Below are 16003 nucleotides of genomic sequence, written 5' to 3'. Positions count from 1 at the left end.
AGCGAACCCACCCTCAGGGAACCAAGACTGAGTTCACCCACACACAGTCACACACACACACACACACACCTTTTTGTGTATCTCCCATGTGCCAAAGACATTATGCACACAACAATGCATTTCAGTCTCGAAATAAAACATAACAAAATTCCTGCAAGAGAGTCAGTACCCTTCCTTTATCAATAAGGAAAATGGTTAAATAATTCGCCCAAGGCTCTCAAGTAGGAAGTAGCAGAATCAGGATTGGAATTTGAGAGTTTCTGTCTCAAAAGCCCAAGTTCTTTTATCTACACAATGTTATCTTCAGTTCTTACGTCTACTTTTCCCATTGTGTTGGTGAGTCCACTGCTATCACTTAGGATCGGAGTTTTGGAAGGGACTTTTGAGTGTATCTAGCACAACATTCCCTGTTTGCTTATGAAGAAAAATGGAAGCCTGGGAGGCTCGCTACTGGCTTGCCCGAAGTCACATGATGAATGCCACTGCCACGGTGCCACGCTGCCGCTTTTTCCTCTTGGATGCTGGTGGCCTGTCTCTAGGAGGCCCCCAGCCCTGCTCCAATGACCACTGTATAAATCAAGAATGCAAAGGCTAAGTTTGGACCCAGGGGCTCCCCAGTGAGGCAAGTTCATTAGCAAATGGACTTGGTTATATCCAGTTTTGCTGCTTGGACCTTTCCGCTTTCTGGCTCACAGCAGCATTCTGGAGACTCAGGGTTAGCAAACAAATCAGGTGTCAGTCTGGTCTACAATGTCACTGTGAATCTGAGGAAAACTGCCGAACGAGGCTTTACAAACAAAACCCAGAGTACAGACAACTTCACCCTGGAAGAAAAGAAAGGACAGGCTAACGAGAAGTTTAATTTGTCAAAGGAAGGAAGCTCACAATTAAAGCAGCTGTTCCTAGCACACTACAGTCTATCTGAGGCCAACAACGTACGTACAAGCATAACAAACCATCGGCCCCATGTGGAGAAGCAATGCTGAGATTTCTGACATAATTAGTTTCCTTTCCACAAAAGAGCTGGATCCATAATTAAACTCTGTCTCCTCCTGCCCCCGTTCTGCTGTGTATATATTTGATTGCTTCCTAAGGGACTGGGTTAGAGAACAGGAGACAACCCGAAACCACAGTTCACTGACGTCCCAGGGCCAACAGGCGACACGATGCATGTTTGTAGTAGCTGTTACTGGGCCTTGTCCAGGGAGAGGCTGATTTCATCCCTCCACTCAACACACTTCTCAAGGGTTTGCTGGTCAGTTGACACAGTTCTTACAGACCACTGGAAGTGACCGCTAAGACAGGCTAAGTGCCAGGGCACTGAGTCCCACGGAAAACTTCAGGGCCCATTCTGAGAGGAACAGGTTGTTGTGGACAGACTATAGTCCAGAACTGAAATGAAGTTCAAGACTCAAGTCTTGGCTCCTCCACCTACCTACTTGATTGATCAAGAGTCTATCCCCCTCTCAGAACCTTAGCTTCCTTGCCTAGAACATGAAGACAATCTCTGTCCATGGACATGATTACTGAGGAGTTTAAACAGGGACGTAAGTGCAAGTACTCTGTAAACAGTAAAGGTCCAAGCGAAGCGAAGGGGCAGCCGAGGAAGTCTGCTTATCTCCTAACTGGTCTCTGTGTGGAAAATCCCCAGTAACTCCCCACTGCTCTCAGGATAAAAGTCCAGACTCCTGAACAGGTGTAAAGTCCCTTCACAATCTGCCCTCTAACTACCCTTCAACTTGACCTCTTGTCACATGCCCGTCACTTGAGGAGTTCCTCCAGGGGCTGTGACTCCCACACCTGCAGGGGACAGCCCTCCCTCCTGACACTCCACATTCTACCCAACTAACCCGTCCTGGGGGCCTGATTTTAACCTCCACGTCATTCCCTCCTAGATGCCCTCCTCTACCTCTCTTCTATGCTTTCCTAACATCTTACATTAATCCCTTTGAAGCCCTTTTCATCATTGTGCTCAAACTGCCTGGATACTCACTACTCTTTTCTCCTCTCAATATTTCGTGGACTAAAGAACATTGTTCACTGAATGAGTGAATTTAGTGAAAATGACTTAGTGTCTGACACTAGTAGCCTACTAACAAATCACTACAGTTCCCAACCCCAGCCTCTCCTTTTTACTGCTAAGAAAAGAAAGGCCAAAAAAAAAAAAAAAGACAAAAGAAAACAAAGGCCACGAGAAGCTAAAAGACTTGCCCGAAAGCAAATGACTAATCACCCTATGTCTCCTAGTTCAATCTCTGACTTTTCTCCCACAAAATACTTACTATGTCCAGGTTTTATGCTATACCATCAATGTCTTTCCATAGCAAGAGAACTGAAGGTAGAGGAGTTGTAAGAGAAAAGAGACTTGAAATCAGAAAACTACTGCTCAAGGCCAGGCTCTGTGTGACCCTGAACAATCTCCATGCCTCTGGGTCTCAGGCCCCCCAACTGTCAAACAGAAATTTAGCATCAGCATACCTAAGAAGCAAAAGGCTTCCTATTGTTTGCTTATTTTTCACCTACTTCGCCATGTTTTATGTGACAAAAATGAGGTAATCTGAAAATACTTTATACATCTCAAAGAAGTATTTTTACAGCTTTCAAGTACAGTTACCCCTGGGTACCTCTGGGGGACTGGTTCTAGGACACCCCAGCCCCAAAGAGTATGCATACCAAAAGCTGCAGATGCTCAAGTCCCTTATATAAAATGGCACAGTATTTGGCATATAATCTATGCACATCCTCCCATATACTTTAAATCATCTCTGTATTACTTACAATACCTAACACAATGTAAATGCTATGTAAATAGATGCTGGCACGTGGCAAATGCAAGTTTTGCTTTTAAGAACTTCCTGGAGTTTTTTTTTCCTGAGTATTTTCAATCCAAGTTTGGTTCAATCCTCAGATGTAGAATCTGTGGATGTGGAACCCATGGATACAAAGGGCTGACTATAGTTATTTTTCTGGTGACATTTAGCTTTATTGTTTAAACCAAGACATTTTTAAGGACAGGATTCAAAAACATTAAGCAGTCTCTTTGGTACTATAAAAAGTTTAATCAAGTTACAAGATCAACCCAGGCTCAGCTTGGATTAACTAATAATGCTACTTCTTCTTCCTTCTGTCTTCATGCCATCAAAACCCTAGTGTCTACCTGCAAAAAGAAACCTCCCCACAATCATTAACTGAAAAAGGACAAACCCTTTTTTTCTTTACAGACACTACTTGATTTCATAGACTCACAGAATGCTGCAGCCAGAAGAGACCATCGATGGCCAGACCATCGAAGCCTGAACTTGCCTTTCACAATGAGAAAACAGGCCTGGTCTAATGTCCTTAGGAAGGACTTGTGCCATCACTGATTGGAAACATGCAACAATTGTTTTTCAGAGTACTATATACTTTATTTTGCAATAACAAGGAGACGACCTGACCAAAAAAATGTGGTAAATCATATAATGAGATTCCAACAGAAAATAAAATACAATGGTGTTTATTGAAGCTGAAGGCTGAAGGGCCAAGACAGAGACACACCTCTGATGATATTTATATATACATGTTTTTAAATGTAATTGTTATGGAATTTTGTGGATGTGAAAGAAATTATTTTGCTTGTTTCGTTAATTTTTCATGCTTCTATAAGACTGGAAATTTTCAAAACAATAGTAAGTAGACAAAATAGGAAATGCACTCACTCAAATTATTTTGTTTATGGACAACATCCTAATCTGTTCATTGCTGGTTATGACTGAGACATGGTTATGACGATTTTTTATTATTTAGTTTTAAACAATGTAAGAAAGCAATGCAGTCAAAAGTCACCATATCTTAGGCAGAAGTTTCTAACTCCTCACCCAACAGTTTATTCCAACTGTTAACAAAAGCAAAAGAGACTGAAAAGTAGTCAAAGAAACTGATACAGGAGAAGGGTGGAATGCTGTTTTCATTCTTCTCTTCCCAATCCAATCCCCTCTCCCCAAACCCTGATAGGGGTGAGGTGTTAATGGAGAGTGAAATGAGAAAGTGGTCTGAATCATTCCAAAAATGGAATAGTTAACTCTCAATAAAGAATTGTTTTCCATGCCATCTCAAGATTTTATTCAGAGACCTTAAGAAAAGAAAAAATAAAAAAATTCCTTGTTGAAAAACATAAACAGCTATCCCATCCAAATTCATAAGCCACAAATTACAGTAGGGTTAGTCACTGACATCTCACAATGCAAACTTTCTTTTTTTTTCGTAATGGATTTCGTGTATGAGATTTGCATGAGATTAAACTATTTTGCGATACCTATTCCAGCTAAACAAATATTGCATAGGGTCATAAGAAATTAACTCTTATAATTCAACTTTTAAGTAGATCACCCTATATTTCAGGTCAAAAGTTGATCATACATTTTAGAGACTGCCCTTCTACTTTATACATCAGGAAAATATCTATGAATTATTAAAAGAATTACTGCCAAGTTCTTCCCTCAAATATGCAAAATTACGACATGATGTGGGTAAGTCACGCCAGTCCCAACTTTGCCAGCAGGAAGCTGTGAAACACGACATACTGCTTAACGACTCTGTGGTTGGTTTTTATCACGATGAGGTGGGATTCCATACCTAACCGACCTTCTGCTAAGCACTTTGAAACCCTGCAATGCCGTCATGGGACTGCAAGCAGCACTGTCACCCAGCCTGTCTTAGTGACAGCAAGCCTAATCTAATGAACATGAGGACATGCAGAGCTTTCCCACTCTCTCCTGGGAGCCAAGAATTAAAATTCTGGGCTGAGGAAGATGAGAGCTCCGTAGAAAACGTCCAAAGTTTCAGCAACAGGTAAATACCAAAGTGCCTAATTAAACTGATGCTGGATGCTACAGGCAAGACAGCAAGAAAATACTTTGTCACAGTCAAGAAACAGGGCTGCTGCAAGAACTGTTTCCAAGTTGTTTCCATCACTTTATGTGGCTTCCCTAAGGAAGTCCTAAGTAACTAAGTAACTTTTTAAAAAAAAAGCAGTGCAGACATTTCTTCCTCTAAGGACAATCAGGCACCTACTTCCTTTAAGGTTCTTAATAATTCAACGCAAAATAAGGAAAATCCCAAAAGTCAAAACTGAACACAGGAAAAGGACACATCTCCAGACACAATGTATCCAATAGGGACTTCCCTGGTGGCTCAGTGGTTAAGAATACACCTGCCAGTGCAGGGGACACTGGTCCGGGAAGATCCCACATGCCGCAGAGCAACTAAGCCCATGCACCACAACTACTGAGCCTCTGCTCTACAGCCCATGCTCTAGAGCCCACGAGCCACAACTACTGAGCCCGTGTGCCACAACTACTGAAGCCCGCATGCCTAGAGCCAGTGCTCCGCAACGAGAAGCCCGCGCACCACAACAAAGACCCAATGCAACCAAAAATAAATAAATTTATTTTAAAAAAGAAATATATATATATATATATATATATATGCAATAGTCATTGACAGATAATGTTTTAATACTGAAATTTAACCATGACACACTGCACAGCAGACACTACATATTCACTTTAGAAAATAGATAGCAGGGACTTCCCTGGTGGTCCAGTGGTAAAAAATCTGCCTTCCAACACAGGGGACACGGGTTCGATCCCTGGTCAGGGAACTAAGATCCCACATGTTGCGGGGCAACTAAGCCCGTGCACCACAACTAGAGAGAAGCCAGAGCGCTGCAACAAAAGATCCTGCATGCCTCATGAAAGATCCCGCATGCCTCAACGAAGATCCCGTGTGCCGCGACTAAGACCGACACAGCCAAAAAAAAAAAAAAGAAAATAAATAAAGAAAAGAAAAAGAAAATAGATAGCAAATGTGTAGGATGTTGCCATCCACTCTCTCCATCCATTGCCCATGGCCCACATCAGGAATCTATCACAGCCCTCGGTCTTGCTGAGCTCAGACAGGACCTCAGAACTCTATACAACACAGCATGCTGGGAGGCAGCTACCAACCCATCAGCATCGACATTCATGCTGAAGCCCATTTCGTCCCAGCTTTGCATAGTCCTCAACCCACTATACCAAAATACTGAAACAGATCTTCAGAGAGAGTCACTGCATGACAGTTTCAAGACTACCCAAAAACCATCATTTAAGCCATAAAAAGGTATTTTTCCATATTATGTAATTTCTAAAGGATAATAAGAGCAGAAAACATAACTGCAAACATTAGTTTTACTCTAGACACTATGCTGTTCCACTGAGATACACAAGCGGTTCTATATAATAAATGTTTATATCCATCTTTTTAAAAATAGAATTTGGCTTTATTCAACCCAAACGCCCAGCCCAATTCCAAACCACTCACTACCCTGTCACTCAAACAGTGCTGGGCAGAACACAGACACAAACATAGCTCCATCTGCTAATTAAAACCGGGCATGAAACTGTTAATAGGCATCTGTTGCATTGTTTGAAGCTAATGGGCAAAGACAAAGCTGAAATGGCTCTTCTAAAGCAAACCCAGTGATTTCACTCATTTTCTATTTGGTATTTATGTTAGTGGGGGGTTGGAAGCAGGGTGTTAAACAGCTTATTATGGAGACTGAAAGACAAGTGAAATATCTTTCAGAGTCTAAAATATCCCTTTAAAACTGATTATAGAAAGACAGCATTTTATAGTGGGGGAAATACCATTCTTGTATTAAGAATTCCAATTAAGCACTATTAATCTTGCCTCAGACATCATCTAATTATCTAGAATATTATGACAGATAATAACTAAAATTTAAGCAATGCTTTATAGCTCATATAGTGCTTTCACAATTCATTCATCCAATTGATTAGTCATTTAATAGAGGCCTTGGAGACTTAAAAGGTGAATAAGATTTGATTCCTGCCCTAGGGAACTCACATCAACCCTGAAAAGTTGGTAGAGTATTAGTATACTCTAGTACAGATAAAGGAACTAAGGCCCTAGAAGGACGACTGACTCACTAAAGGCCAGAAATGTAGGAACGGCAGATGTCAGGACATGAACCCTGATCTGACCCCAGACCTACTGCTCTTAATTGACCACGCAATCTCCCTAACAGCAAACATGAACCAAGCCGCTACATCGGCTACTTAAATTTCAGAAGATCAATATTATGTTATGTTCCACGATATTACTCACCATCTAACAGCTACTTCCCCATTCCCCACTCCCACCCTCTTCTCATCCTGCTATGAAAACTCTTTCCTGCAGAATTTTCCCACGTACTCATTCTAACACACACCAGAGAGCTGGTCTCCAGAATGGTCCTGTGTGCAGGCAGGCAGATCTGACCTACCGCCAGCCTCAGGCCATGCCGGCAGCTCCCTGGTCTCCCACTTCTGGTTCCATGGTTCCTTCTAGATTCAGTTATCAGATTCCACTAAAATATCAACTGTTAAATTTTTCCTTGTCTTCAAAGACAATATCCAAACCTATCTCCCTCCAGCTTTTCTTAGAGGATCCAAACAATCTTGGTGCTGTTGCCAAGAGAACCTCCTCCCTGGTTTGCTGCCATGCGGAACAGCTGGTGAAGCTCTTTGTGAAAGTACGCTTATTCTTAAGACACATCCAGGTCTGTCTCCAAGACTCAGTTTCCCACTCCCATCCTTGATTTGTTGAATGGCTTTTTGCATTCGCTAGAACACTAACTGAGGAGATGAGTTTAACCCTTTATGATCAAGCATTAAAATCCTGAAACAGTGTTCTTTTCAAAGCTATCACCTAGATGGGAAGTCTATCGACAGCTTTGAAAGAAAGGGCCATGGGGCTCTCTCCCTTTCTCCTCTTAGCAGAAGTCCAGGTTTCCAAGCAGACTTTCTGCTGACCCCTCTGTCACCCACCGCCAGTCAGGGCAGTTCTTCATTCTGCGTTGGGAGTCTGGAGGAAGACTCTCCCTTCCCTTCCTTTGCCCAGATGCTGAGAAGTGGGAAAGCAAAAGCAGATGTGTGGCCCAAAACTGCTCCAAAGAAAGATGAAAAGAGCTCAGGTCCTCCTGCCCCTGTGGACACCGATGGGGAGAGTGATAACGCAGACGGTGTTCCTGTGCCCAGTTTCCAGAATTCCTTCAGCCAAGCTATTGAAGCAGCCTTCACGAAACTGGACACGCCAGCTACTTCAGATCCCCTCTCTGAAGAGAAAGGAGGAAGAAAAGAAAAAACAAACAGAAGCTCCTGTTCAGCACCTCAGTCGTCCACACCAAGTGACACTACTGGCCTGGCTACCTTCTCCATCCGGTTTTCTTTTTTCTGTGCTTTTGTTTTGTTGCTGTAATTTTTAAGTATTTGAGTTTGAACAGATTAGCTCTGGGAGGAGGGGGTTTCCACAATGTGAGGGGGAACCAAGAAAATTTTAAATAACAGTGTATTTTCCAGCTTCCCGTCTTCACGCCAAAATAAAGTACTGACACTCACAAGAGGAAAAAAAAAAAAAAAGACGGTGACATTAAAATAAGGCTTCATGTACAAAATGTTCAATTTGAAGTTGCCTGTCCCTTACATATTTTTGTTTGAGAGGTTGAAACCACGGAAAATAACTATGAAAATTAAAATAGACTTGCACTACATATCTGGATTATGCTCAGCCAAATGTTGATATCATCTTGGATAAAAATGTAAATATGACAAAGTTTGTTTTTCAGTCAATCAGTCTTGATAAAAACTTTGAATTGCTACCAACCAAAAACAGTTTTTAATTTTAAGCTGGGGTCAGCAAACTCTTTCTGTAAAGGAACAGTTAGTAAATATTTTTAAGCTTTGTGGGACCCATATGGTGTCTGTTGCATATTCTTTGTTTTGTGTTACTTTTTAATAACCCTTTAAAAATGTAAAAACCATTCTTCGCTTGTGGACTGCACAAAAACAGGCTGCAGGCCGCAGGCCACATTTGGCCTGTGGGCCATAGTTTGCCAACCCCTAAACGAAAGTAAGTGAATCCAAGAAAAAAATGTTGGGGAATAAAAATGTTAGGCACTAGGCTGCAATGATTATCAGCACACATTAATATGACATCATTAGTTATTTTGCACATGGAAGGAACTTTCATGGCAGGATACACTTTGATCTCCTAAAGTGAAACTACAGACATAGAAAGGGCAAAGGACAGTTAGAACGTGCTGAGTTAGCCCATATAAACTCCTATAGGACTCTGAGTTGTATTGGCATTTACTGTTTTCCCTGAAGTGATACAGCTAATCCAAATGGGAACACCTTAACTTTCCTCACATAAAAGCAAATGTGCAAAAGCGAATTCCTCCCTGGAAAAGATGGTGACTTGAATCTATGGTGGTGATCATACTGATCAGAAATAGCAGCAGCTCAGCTGTGAAAAGTGATCCAGACTTGAATCTGGGGTTTCACTAGAGGCTCTTCTACAACCAGCTGTGTTATCTTGACAGTATCAACCTAAGCTCAGTTTTCTTACTTATAACACTGGGCCATGGGCATAAGGTAGATAATTTCTAAGACTCTGCTGTCAAACTATGACTATACTAAATAATAAAACCACTCAGGAAATACCCTAACAGGAAGAAGGGGGCAGGGCAGGGGAGAGACAGTTAAGGGAGGAAGCTTAGACTGTCCTGTTAGAGGACAGGGCTGGGTTTTCTCTTTCTGTTCTCCCAGCACCTTGTTCGGTACAGGCCATTCCAAGACATCGATACGACCCTCGCGTCAATATTAAAATGTACCCACATCCCATAGGAAATATAATTCAGAGCTACTGTATTACCGTTTCCTAGTTGTCTTAATGCTACATTTTACATACATTTAATTAATCGTTATTAATGATCATGTAAGGGGCTTGGGGAGTCAATCAAAAATTTTTTTTTCAGTTCTTAAACGTTTGAACTGAAACGCTAGTTGGTTCTTGGTCCTAGACACTGGGCCTACAACTTCAAATGGATAAAACATCCCTACTCAAAAGTTAAATATTATCTGACTGATATACGAAAAGAGTCCCAACAAGTCAGTTGAAAAACTGTACCCTCTACCACCCCCAAGAGCAGAAAGGAAATGAGGGGAGCTGGGACATCAGAGAAGATACCAGAACCTTAGATACATCAAAGAAGAAAGCATCTGTGAGACAACTGTTTCTGTAATCAAAATGACTAACTGTCTCCTTCCTTTCATGAATGCAGAACCCCTATCAAAACAGTGTCTAGAGGTGGCAGATGTCCTTTTTTTAAAACTACTTAAATTTTAACAAAGCAAAATTAAGACTGTAAATGTATCTCCATGGGAAGAAACAGGCATCCATACATATCTCCCAGGACACACACACACACACACAAACCCCATGTATTAAGAAATGCCCATTAAGGAATGGACAATTCCTGGGACGCAGACCTTATCAAGTTTTGTCAGCAATGATGTGGCAGTCAGAAAAGCCCTGGAAACTTCCACACTGAGGTGCTTCAAGAAATAATTATGACTGGGAGGAGATGGACCACCAACTCTCCCCTCAGCAACCTCAGATCACCTGGAAAAAGGGGTGACGGTTGGAGGGGGGTAGATATTGCTGCCAGAGATGTGGACACTCCAAGCCTATGTTTGTGATCAGTGTGTGTGGAACTTTTCACTAGAATGATATTAACATTCACCTTATTTTCCTAGCTTAACTTCAACTCCAAAGCATTAGGTTGCAGGTATGTACAGTTTTTGTGCTGTTTGAAGGCAGTGGGCCACCACTTCCTGTCAGAGCTCTGGGGCTAAATAAGAGGCATGGGATTTCCCCTCCTCCATGTCAACTGAAGACACAGCTCAGAGCCTCTCTTTACCACATCCACCCTACGGAAAATACAAAGGCCAGCATCACACATGAGATTCACCCCATTTAACGTCTACCTCCAGTTCTAAGCTCTTTCAGGACACTTGTTTTCCTGCCTTAATAACTGCAACCCTCCACAAAACCAAATTTCAATCATTAAAAAAAAAAATTTAAAAATCCACGGAAGAAAGATTGTACTCCTTCAGAATGAAAGGTAACTTTTCAAAGCTACTATTGTAAAAGGAAGCAGGCACCCTCACAGAAAAGGTCGGACAAAAATTAAGACCAAAAAAGAGGAAACTAATAAAACTATTACAAACAAGCAAAAGTCATTTAAGGCGCTTAATGGAAACAGCATCAGTGAGATTCAGTCACTTTCGATGCAGGGGAATACTTCTGGGAGGGTCACTCGTAGAACGGACAAAAGGCGACCCACTCGACTTGTTAGAAACCGTCCTTTACCATCTGGACTGCAGTGTGCGTTCAACAATGAAAAAGGGTTATGGGGTTTAGAAATGAGTACCAGCATCAAAAATTAACGCCTTTTGGTTGCTGCAACAGCTCCCATCAAATCTCTTAGGAATATACTTGAGACATGACATTTAAAATCTGCTTCCTCCGAAGAGAAAAAGTCCCACTCAAGAATGACTGCCAAGAACTTGCAACTCAAACTTCCCTAAGCCCAGACATCATAACACCCGGGAGGTTTCAGACCACTCAATCCATATGAAAGATGCCAGAACAAACAAAACATAGCCCTTCCTAGTGCTTGGCTGAAGAGTGCTCTATACCCCAATATTCTTCTTTTATAAATGATAAATTATCCTTAAAACATAACTCATTACCATAGCACTAGCCCCCTAATAATCCCAGCAATTCTTGGCGAAATATGCTGTAAGAACCATTTGAAAGATGCTTAAGTGACCCGCTATGAGAAGCCATGACATTATCCAGACAACCAAGAGCTAAGATTCTTAAGGTACTTAATTAACCGCAGCTATTTAACAAGGGAAATGACGTTAAGGTCACTTGTACAGGCAGCTTAAAACCAGCTCTGATTTGCTCTTCTTCAGGTTTACGTTAAGTTAGAGATCTTGTTACCTGACCAGAGTCTTCCAAAAGTAGGAAGGACAGCTCCAAGCCAAGACCAGAAAAATCAGAATCAATTGAAAGTAACTGAGGGGTATATTGCATGTTGTGATTCGTTTAGCAAGTAATAATTAAAACCAAAGGAAAATATACAGGGAGGCAGGCAGAATGTAAGATCAATTCCCCAGCTGAGAATTATTAAACCTTCAAGGCTAAGAACTTTAAAAATTGAGAAGTGCTGTGGCACAGGAGATAGTAAAGGAATGAACCACATTTTCCTGACCACACCATTCCCAAAGTCACCCATCCTCTTAACACCCTTAACACTCACAGAACAATTTTAATGCTCCATAGACAGTATCTCATTATCAGTCACTTTTTGCTCTTTCTCCTGCACTTGATCCAAAGGGAGTAAAGAGAGAGAAAATGGTAACCAGTGCTCCCAGTTACTGGAGAAAGTCCTACTTTCCATTTCCTCTCCCTTTCCCATCTTCTCTCTTCTCTGCTCAACCTCTCTACTGTATATTCTGCTTCCCTTTTTCCTTTCTGTTTCACAGCCAGCTCTCCTTTACTTTCTCCACCAAGTATCCTCATTCCATCCTCTGGCCCCCTGAACTCATCTTCTACCTGCAATTTTCTTCTGCCCCCTCCCATGATATCTATGACCAGACTTCTTGTAGCCAGTGCCCCTCATCCCTTACCTCCTGATCACTCATTCCTCCGAACTCCTTCCGGATTCCCGGGTTCTCACCTCTCTTGTCCCTTGTGTCCTCTGTCCTTTACTTCACGGACCTCCCATTCCCATTCCCCCAACCCTTCATTTCCCCCTTCACATTTCCTTCCTCTTTCCTGTCTTTTAATCCATTTCACACCCACTATTCCCTTCTCTCTCTCCATGAGATTTCCTGTGTCCCCCCCACTCTGTCCCTCTAAGACCCCTCCCTGTCACACCCCCAACCCTCTCATTTCTCTCAACACCCCTAGTCCTTGTTCTTCTGGTTCCTCCTCCCCTTCCTTTGCCCCCAAGTTCCTCCTTTCAACCGCCCGCCCCCCCAGCCTCAGGTCCCCACTGGCCCCCCTCCCTCATGCCTTCACCCTCTCCCACTGTCCTCGCAGCCCTGCTGTCCCCGGGGTCCCTTCCCTGGGGCTCCCAAGCCCTCCCACCGCTCTCTCCCGGCCCCCTCGCACCCGCTCCCCATTTCTCACTCCCCGTCCCCGGCCGCGGCCCCTCCCTCACCGATGGTGGAGATGAAGGTGGTGTTGAAGGCGTCCTCGGAAAAGCGGAATAGGAGGCAGGTCTTGCCCACCCCCGAGTCGCCGATCAGCAGCAGCTTGAACAGATAATCATACATCTTCGCCATCTTCTCGCTCCGGCCCTCTGACCGCGGAGCGAGAGGAGCGGCGGAGAGAGGCGGGGAGGGGGCCGCGGGCGAGGGGGCGTGCCCGCTGAGCCGCCGCCGCTCGCCCCGCCCCGCGCCCCGCCCCTTTCCTCGGAGAAGGCCTGCGCGCCCCGCCCCGCATGGCCAATCCGCAGAGGCTTCGTCATCACCGCCCGCGCCCCAGTGTTTGGTGGGGCTTGTAGTTCCTTTGAGGAGCTTCGGGCGTGCCCGGGGCGGCCTGTCCCCGCGGCCCCAAAGGATAAAAGAAGAGCCGCTCTGGGCTGGGTGATCGGGGATTAGGCGTTTCCACTCGAGGTAGGCAGGGAGGGTCGGTTTCCAACTCTGCGTGTCCTACCACCGGAACTTAACTTCGTCGTTTCTTTGTGTGCTGGTGCCTTTCAAATCCAGGACCTCGGAATCTGTGTCCAGCCGATCCCGCATCTCTTCCACCGCGACCCGCAGCTGAGATGCTTTCTTTCCTTCCCGCTGCCCTGGCGCAGGCTGTGGATTATCTGCAGAGTGCCTTATCTGGCTTCTCCTCCAGCTGCTGCCCAGAACCACTTCTGAGCCCCCTCCCGCAGTCCGTCAGTTACGGAGCTCGAAAAGAATGATTGCGGTTCTCACTTGAACCCCACTCCTGTTCTCTTCTTCACGCCTCCAGAGCAGAGCGAAGTACAGTGGATATTTTAGAGGATCTGCTATGCAGACCGCTTACCTCCTCCCGCAGGAAGATGGACAAAAAATCTGGGAATTGAAATTTTCAAGGCTTGTGCTGCAGGCCTGTGCCCTATAAAACTGCAATCATTCATGTGAGGCAGGAACTATGACCGTGGGAATCTGGAGGATAAGATTTGGATTTTGTCTTGGCTCAGCTGCTTAACAGCACAGAGGCTTTCTGCACCTCAGTTTTCTCATCTGTAAAATGGGTATAAAACAAGCTGTTTCATAGGGTTGTAGGAAAAATTAAGTGAAATACTGAATGTGAAAGCACTTTGAAATCCTTAAGGCAATGTAGAAATGTTAGTGGTGATGGTTACCTTCTTCAACCCTCTGTAGGCTCTCACTTTTACGGATAACAAATGGGGGGAAAGCAGCATTCTGTTATACTCAATTTAATCCTTTATTTCTTGTCTTAGACTATTCCTTGTGGATGTATGATTCAGGCCTCTTTCAGTCGCTAGGGGCAGAAACCCAACCAGATCACGCTCTCACGAAAGGGGGATTTAATGGCTCAGGTAAAGCAGAAGGGCAAGCGAATAGCTAAGGAGGTCTGGGACCAGAAGCTCTATCCATTCAGGGCTCTCTGCCTCTCATCTCTTCTCCCTTCTAATTTCTAACATGTCAAATACCAACAAAAGCTTTTTAGAGTCCTCAATAATTTTTAAGAGGATAAAGGGTTCCTGAGGCCAAAATATACGAGAACCACAGTCTATGATTCTTAGGTCTAAGGAAACACCTTTTGGAAAGTTAGAGAAGGTTATTAAGGGAACCAGTGGACTCAACCATTAGTAGACTAAGGAGAAAACTTGGACAGTTAGTTGAACAAGACAGCAGGCTTTTCTAAAACACATCTTGTGTGCCTTGTGACTTTATGTTCAATGCCAGTGATATTCCATTCTTCGTCTTGTTACGAGACAAGAAAGACGAGAAAATTCAGTTGGGCCTAGTAGCTGCTTTCACCTTCTATGTGAAAAAAGAAAAAAAAGATAAAATGTGTCATTAACTCACACATCTTAATCATACAGTACCCAGAGGGTTGCTGCTAATCTAATGTGTAATTTCTAGAGTCCACTTGATGGGAACAGATCTCTAAGAAGGTCAAAGTCACAGTTTCTATCCCCTAATGAGGAGGGATTCTGTCCTCTGGCACAGGCTGAGCCTCCTTGTCCCAGCCAGTTCTTGGGCAAGTCTGTGAACTTGGCCTCAGCCAGGGCTGAACAAATGTGGACAGCACCTTCCTCTTCATTTGGAAAAGAAGTGAAAAAAATCTTCAAAGACCACTGGAATCCTCTTCTGTAAAACGTGTACTGATTAAAATAACTTTTATTTCCACTACCTGCATGCAACTATTGGCATTCTCCCTCTGTATGAATAAGAACACACTGATGTGGCAAAGAACTTAAGTTCATAAGAGAAGCTAGGGTTAGGAATTTTAAAGTCCCTAAGTTTCCTTAGGGGAATTTTGTTAATTGATGGGAATTAAAAATGTTTTTGTCTTGTTTTCACTTCCCTGGCTTTTCTCTATTAGCAAGTGTGTAGAACATTTGGGACTTTCTAGCTGATAAGTCTGTATACCACTGTTGAACTATTCAAGCATTTTGATATACTGACACTACTTCAAGAAGAATCCAATTTTTTTCCTTTTGTGAATTATGAATTTTCATATTTTGTATAACAACATGTTACTTAGAGATCAGATTTGGGTGGTAGTAACTACTATTGAATCAAGGCACTTTACTCAAAAGACTGGACAATAAGTGTATTTGTAGACCTAAGGGTCCCACAGGTAACAGGTTGCTGGCTGCCACTTTCTTTTCTTTCTACAAGTGGCACGTTACTATGTTCTGAGAAAACCACATCAATACTTTTTTGCCAGTTGCCCAAACCCACCCTTAAAATGCTATGTCACTGCAGATACTAGGCAGACCAGCACTTTCAGTTTGATTCTGTAAATGTTTATTGAAGCCTTTGATAAGTTTAACATGTACATGGCAGCTTGACTTAACAGGAATCTAGCTGTCCAAGGAGTTTACCCTCTGTGG

The 16003-nt window shown here is 43.2% G+C and overlaps 1 protein-coding gene across 1 annotated transcript in view; it reads right to left on the bottom strand.

Annotated features, from left to right (window-relative positions):
* The window catches only part of RAB8B (RAB8B, member RAS oncogene family), a 66594-nt gene extending 53319 nt beyond the window's left edge, over positions 1-13275 (bottom strand). Inside the window, exon 1 of the mRNA XM_068553148.1 lies at positions 13100-13275. Within this exon, the coding sequence (XP_068409249.1) occupies positions 13100-13223 (124 nt within the window). The 5' untranslated portion in view covers positions 13224-13275. The remainder of the gene's footprint in view (positions 1-13099) is intronic.
* Between the last annotated feature and the right edge of the window lie 2728 nt (positions 13276-16003).

The sequence above is a fragment of the Eschrichtius robustus genome, chromosome 1, assembly GCF_028021215.1.
Source record: "Eschrichtius robustus isolate mEscRob2 chromosome 1, mEscRob2.pri, whole genome shotgun sequence".
Taxonomy (NCBI): Eukaryota; Metazoa; Chordata; class Mammalia; order Artiodactyla; family Eschrichtiidae; genus Eschrichtius; species Eschrichtius robustus.
The sequence above is the reverse complement of the archived record's forward strand: the minus strand, read 5'-3'. Positions and strand labels throughout refer to the sequence as shown.